General features: G+C 38.6%; 1 protein-coding gene across 1 annotated transcript; it reads right to left on the bottom strand.

Annotated features, from left to right (window-relative positions):
* Positions 1-703: 703 nt before the first annotated feature.
* On the bottom strand, positions 704-6403 carry srm (spermidine synthase). Its single transcript, XM_084185126.1, has 8 exons — positions 6142-6403; positions 5271-5391; positions 5023-5115; positions 4752-4905; positions 4475-4558; positions 3965-4110; positions 2113-2235; positions 704-1844 (listed from the first exon to the last, which is right to left on the bottom strand). Exons 1-8 carry the CDS (start codon positions 6270-6272, stop codon positions 1827-1829), a joined length of 870 nt encoding a protein of 289 aa, XP_084041252.1. The 5' UTR covers positions 6273-6403; the 3' UTR covers positions 704-1826.
* Positions 6404-6772: the final 369 nt, after the last annotated feature.

Here is a 6772-nt window from a genome sequence, read left to right as displayed (position 1 = left end):
TGTAGTGAATGGGTGTATTGATACACCATTCAAAGTGTAGTTAATAACTTCACCATGCTCAAAGGATATTCAATGCCTGTTTTCTTTCTCTTCTACCTATAGGTACCCTTCTTTGTGAGACATTGGAAAACCTCCCTGGTCTTTGTGGTTGAAATTCACTGCTCGACTGAGGGACCTTACAGATATTGTATGTGGGGTACAGAGATGAGGTGGTCATTCAAAAATCATGTTAAACACTATATCGTGAGTCCATGCAACTCACGTGACTTGCTAAGCCCATCTTTACTCCTGAACTTTAGGCTTGCCATAACAAAAGTGTTGAATACTTATTGACTCATGACATTTCAGATTTTAATTTTTTTATTAATTAGTGAAATATTCTACAAACATAATTCCACTTTGACATTATGGGTTATTGTGTGTAGTAGGTAGGCCAGTGACACAAAATCTAAATGTTATCAATTTTAAATTCAGGCTCTAACGCAACAAAATGTGGAACATGTCAAGGGGTGTGAATACTTTCTGAAGGCACTGTATATCTGCAGTGGACACAATTCTACATATAATGTGGGATAGAAAATTTCATCTGCAATTTTCATGCCTGAGCTAGTCCAGGGTGGATTTCTCATTTCATAGAGTTTGTATAGTCACTCCATTTTAGATGAGATGTGTAGCTTTAAAACAGAGAAACAAGTCTCAGATATCCAGTTTACCTCACTGATTTATTATATTTCATAACTCTTATAAAAACATGATCTTAATGTTCATGTGTAACACCATTGCCTTGGACATAGGTTTAGTATGGATGCACTACTGATACGTACTCCATGGAGATTTATAGATTGCAATATTTCACAACACCTATGTTCATAACAAATCCCAAAGAAATAAAAACCAAAAGGCATAATTTTGACATCATTATTCTGGATGATTCCATACTAGATCAACAACCGTATAGTACCACATATAGGGGATTGTATAGCAAAGGATAAGAAACACCCAACTAAATTGATGTGCAGTACATCCTCAGTATTCAATCAACCCACACATGTAACTTCATCTCCATTGGTGAATAAACTATATCTAAACAAGTGTTATATAGGAAACAATCAACACTTCTGTTGACATTTTAAAGCGGAAATGTTCTCAACTCCTGACCTGAGTTTTTCCATTGTGGCAGATAATACATCATTTTCAACCAATATAAAATCATACCGTCTATCTGCCTGGAGGTAAACTATGATAGAAACCACTTCAACAAATGTTTCCTACTGTAATGGAAAAACACAATCCAGGCACTATTGGGATCATCTTGAATTATTTGGGTGGATGACTTGACGGAGAGGTGCGAAGAGGAACACGTTTGTATCGGTTTTCTTTAAACCGAAGTGGGCATGTTTTGCAATTGAGTGTACCTTAATCTTAAGAGGTAATCTTGTCTTTATACAACCAAGTACTATGATTAAATCCATACTAATAATGTGTTAGAATCACATTGCTCCAAAGAGTAAGGTATGAATGTTTTTCCTCCCACCTCATTTTCCAACTAGATGTTGACATAAGTGATTACCATTAAGAATCAAGACATGACAAAAATTCCAGAACAAATAAATACAAATAGTTTGTAAGACTGGAAGGAAGCACTGGAAGGAATTAATACTCTCTCTGAAAGGAACAGAATTGCCCTTTCCTTTCCACTTAACAAGTCTTCACCAAGTCCTCCCTGATGGAGACCGTGAAAAGAGGTGCAGCAGCTGTGGTGAGGTGTTGCTTCTGTTGCCAGAGAGAATCAGGTCAAGGATAAAAAAATGTGTCCATCATGCCACTCATGCTTCGCTCAGTACCTGTGAAGAGTAAAAGAGAGTATGGATAAAAGTGAGACAAAGCAAGTATGGAAGAGACCTGGTGTAGGAATTTCACTAGGGCGAGGGAAATGCCCTGAAATGTTCAAACATTTACATTTTAGTAATTTAGCAGACGCGCTTATCCAGAGCAACTTACAGTTAGTGAGTGCATACATTTTCATACTTCATCATGAAATGCCCTTGAAATTGCTGTATGAGGTGTCTGCCACGTACAGTAAATCTGATTTTGTATTTGTAACAGGGTTACCTTTCTTGCAAACTCAGGGAGGATGAACGATGCACTGTGGATCTCCGGGTTGTAATACCTCAGGTTCATACTTTCCACTTCATTTGTTGAGAGTTCTCTCACTGGATCTCTAAAATTGGTTTGCTAAATACAAAAAGAAAAACAATTATCGTAAGACCATTTTGGACTGTGACCAACATTGGAAAAAGGTCATGACTACAGAAGTGCGTTTCAGAATGTTTTTAAATAGTTAGCTTGTTTAGAGGCCTGAAAAACAACTTGTGTTTATTTTTTATTTTTTATCTCACATCTTGGAATCAACGTGTCAATGTAAGGTTCATACATCTGTAGTCATCTTTTAGCATATGAATCCCAGAAATCCTTACATTCAATTATTTAAGGACTTCATCTACATTAGCTAAGCGCATTTTTTGATCACAGCGAGAATAAAATAGAACAATTATATGTGGATGAAGTCATCCAAAGTTAGAATGCATCACACAAATTGAAAGTTAGATATACAGATAAAATGTTTTACGAGTTGGATTGGGAGGGATCTTAGACCATTCATCCATACAGAATCCTTCCAGATCCTTGATATCCTTCGTCTGCACTTATGGAGTGCCCTCTTCAATTCAACCACAGGTTTTCAATGGGTTTCAAGTCTGGAGACTGAGATGGCCATTGAAAACGTGGATGTTGATGTGTGCTTGGGGTTATCGTCTTGCGGTCAAGTTTCAGCCTCCCAGCAGAGGCAACAAAGTCCTGGTACGGGGTAAGGTTCATGATGTCATTGACCTTAACAAGGGCCCCAGGACCAGTGGAAGCAAAATAGCCCCATAAAGATCCACCACCATATTTTACAGTAGGTATGGGGTTATTTTCTGCTCATGCATTCTCATTTCGACGTCAAACCCACCACCGGTGTGCGTGGCCAAAGGGTTCTATTTTCATGTAAATGCCTGGATTTTGGCTAAACGGCATTGGCACCTGGATTGGAACCGGAGCTTTGGTCAGTATTAGACCTCGTTAGTGTCACTTCTCTTTTTCAATGCATTTATTAATTTGGGTACTATTTCACGATAAGGATTTCACTTACTTTAATCCATTTAGATATCCCGGTCTCAACACACATTAGTATTCGTTCCATAAATGTATAGAGGCTATAGGAGCCAACTGTTTTCACTCTTTATAGACAAGTAAATTGTGGCCTACCTTCCTGTAATGTCAACCATCCAAATCTAAAATTCCAAATTCCATAAGCTCGCAATGGGTAGATTTTCCATTGTAGGCTACAAAATTACATTATCACATTGACAACACCCTGTCGGTCGCTCGCTCGTTCGCTGGCTTGTAGCCTACAACCTAACCTGATGGACAATGTTGATTGGCAGGTGGAATCATTTCCAATGAGGTTGTAAGGTTAAAGCAATGAGGTTACAGGATGGGCCCAAGCACGTATACACCACATGCACACCTAAGAATTTGTTTTAACTCAACATGACGTTGTATACACACACAGGCTTACACACACACGATAAGACACGCACTCCACACACACATGGATTTAGTATTGTAGATATGTGGTAGTAGAGTAGTGGCATGAGGGCACACACTTAATGTGTTGTGAAAAGTGTTATGAAATGTAATATTTTAAATTGTATATAACTGCCTTAATGTTGCTGGACCCCAGGAATAATAGCCTTGGCAGCAGCTAATGGGGATCCTTTTTGGCTGTTGAGCACTACTTTCAAACCTACTGGCTTAAAAATAATACAAAACCATTATAACACATCTTTAACTCCTTAAATTCAATAGGTAATGAACCACTAAGAATTACGTTATTGAAGACAGAAAAAAGACTGACACTTACAGCATTTTTACTGCACAGCATAAAGCCAATCTGGCCACTTGGATAGGTGGGAATGGTGCAGTAGGCATAATCCACCACTGGGAACAGTGTCTTGCAGAAGGTCCGCATCTCTTTAATCAGCTCCAAGTGGAGCCATTGACACTCTCCTGTGGAATTCAGAGGCAAACAAAAAAAGGGTGGGTCAATTCTGTCAGTCTCATTGATCTTATTGGTCTAACCCATCGCAATAGAATCAAACTATTTCCTCACAGGGCAATAAGTAAGCTGCTGAGCAGCATTTGCTGCAAAAAAAGATAGGGATGGTCCTCTGACTTCCCTCACCAATTGTACATTTCTCTTAATGGCAATCTTGCAATAATAATGTGATGTGGGTGGCAACAGGTTTCCTGACAAGTTTAGATTGGCTGTCTATTTAACTCGTGTTACTGCTATGAATTGCACACACTTTGCCATCTTTTTCTAATAATGATATCTGAAGCAGGATTGAAGGGTCAGTAGAAATCATGTCACCTTGGCAACAAAGAATTCCACCATCTCGTAAGGCTGTCTTCATGAGTTCATAGTAAGACTCTTTGAACAAACTCTCAGCAGGCCCTGTAACAGCAAGAAGCATATAGGTAACTGGATTAGACTTACAGAAAAGTGAACACTTGAGATAGCTATTGATACATCAATTGTCAAAAGGTACATTTACTTTCCTGAAGAAAATATTTGTGCAAGCACACTAACTACAGAGAAATATTATGAGCAAATAAAACACTCATGTAGCAGGCATCTGTTTTCTTACCAACAGGGTCAGATGAATCTGTTATAATGATGTCAAAGGCATCCTGGTTCTGTTTCATGAACTCAAATCCATCTCCAACATTCAGAGTGAGTTTGGGACTGAAGAACCCTTTCGCCATACCAGGGAGGTACTTCTTCGACACATTGATTACATCCTTAAGGGCAAAGTGAAATTTATAACAAACTTTACACTTCTGTGTCGTCTATGATGTTACCAGTCAATGAAATGGAATGAGAAAAGAGCATGATTCCAGTCAGTGTTTGATACCTACCTCATCGATTTCACACTGAACCACTGATTCAACAAGTGGGTGCTTTACCACTTCTCTCAGGACACCACCATCTCCCCCACCAATAATCAGGACCTGCAAAGAGAAGGGAATACATTAATTATAATAAGTGATACAACACACCAACATGCAAAACTTCCCCAAAAAGTTCTGTCCAGGATTCTCTACAACGCACAATTAAGTCTTGTAGTATAATATGTTCAACTGAATTTATGGTGGGATGACTATACCTTTTTGGGGCAAGGGTGGGAGCACAGAGGTAGGTTGGCTATCATTTCTTGGTAGGAAAACTCATCTCTCTCTGTGCATTGAATAACTCCATCCAGCACAAGGACATTTCCATAGGTTTTGCTGAAAATATATGGTATGAGATTACTTACTTGAATGACTAATTAGTACAAACAAATAACCCCAGAAACAGTAGAAGAAGAGGAATAGGTAAAAAGGGAACAGACTGTATGTGGTTGCTTGATAATCATCAGGGATGGGTTAGGGGTGTCAAATACAAGTCATGATTGGCAAGATGAAGCTAGCAACCTAGTTAGCCAACTATACATATGAGACACGTTGTGCCAAGACATGCTAGCTAATGTAGGCCTACTAACGTTACTTAACACACAGGATATTGCAGAAATTTCAATGACAGAAGTGAGAGATGGCAAAAGCATCAACATTTGGGTTCATGACATCTGGCAAGTTAAACTAGCTAGCTAGATAGTTAGCTTTGGCTAGCTAACATGAAGAAAATGACCCCGACACACAACCAAAACAAATAACTAGCTAGAAAACCTTGGACACATTTCCTCCCTTAGACCCAATTAGGTAACTAGCTAGGTTAACTTTAACTAAGGTATTGCTGTCAGCTAGCTAGGTAGATACGTTTGCTAGCTAGTAAACGTTAGCCAACTAGTTAGCGCTAGCTAAACTTCTAGCAATAACGATTGGATATGTGGGAACAGTTACTTAACCTCTCAATTTTAAAAACATCCTAAATACTAGCTAGCTAGCAAGCCAGCGTTACATAACTAGCTAACGTAGCTAGCATACAAACAGTTGTATTTCTAGCTAGCTAACGTTAGCTAGCTAGCTACTTAACGTTACCTCTTGAAAACCATGACATCTTGAAATTTTGATTTTTGTTGGTAAAGAACCTCTTCTACTTGCAGACTCATCGCTTGTCCAGGCCATAACGTACACGTTTCTGTGAACCATCCGTCTTTTATGCTATCCATTATTGATGCAGTCGAAATGTACAGTTCGTTATAGTAAAAAAAAAAAAGATTTGTTAACGTTTCATTCAAAATAAATCAGACTGAGTTGTGAACCACGTTGGGCGTCGGGCATGTAGCGTTTCTTCTTCTATGAGGTTTAACAGCGGTTGGCATCCAATCAATGTTGCATTACCGCCACCTATGAGACTGGAGTATAACTCCCTTATCCTTTGCATTAAAAAATTAAAAAATACAACAAATACCCTACCATCTAATACTACACTCACCAAAAATATATATATACATATATATAATAATAATAATAATAATAATAATAACTACCATACTCCACTACTTAAATCTATTTATTCCTACTTCAGGCCAACAGCCTGAAGGGATGGGGCAGTAACTCGTCTGATGTCAAGTCTCGCACACCCAACTACCTCTCTGCAGCTGCAACCACAACCTCTATTTTCTGTGACTTACGTTCCATCCCTGCAGTACAGTTGATAACCATTGCT

Source organism: Coregonus lavaretus (genome assembly GCF_964263955.1).
Source record: "Coregonus lavaretus genome assembly, chromosome: 20".
In the NCBI taxonomy this organism is placed as follows: Eukaryota; Metazoa; Chordata; class Actinopteri; order Salmoniformes; family Salmonidae; genus Coregonus; species Coregonus lavaretus.
This window is presented reverse-complemented; position numbering and strand designations above follow the sequence as displayed.

Coding starts and splice junctions, on each gene's coding strand:
- srm (XM_084185126.1), bottom strand. CDS start 6,272: ATGGATAGCATAAAAGACGGATGGTTCACAGAAACGTGTACGTTATGG. Junction 5,116..5,270: donor CCCACCCTTGCCCCAAAAAG/GTATAGTCATCC, acceptor TTCTCTTTGCAG/GTCCTGATTATTGGTGGGGG. Junction 4,559..4,751: donor AGATTCATCTGACCCTGTTG/GTAAGAAAACAG, acceptor TTGCTGTTACAG/GGCCTGCTGAGAGTTTGTTC.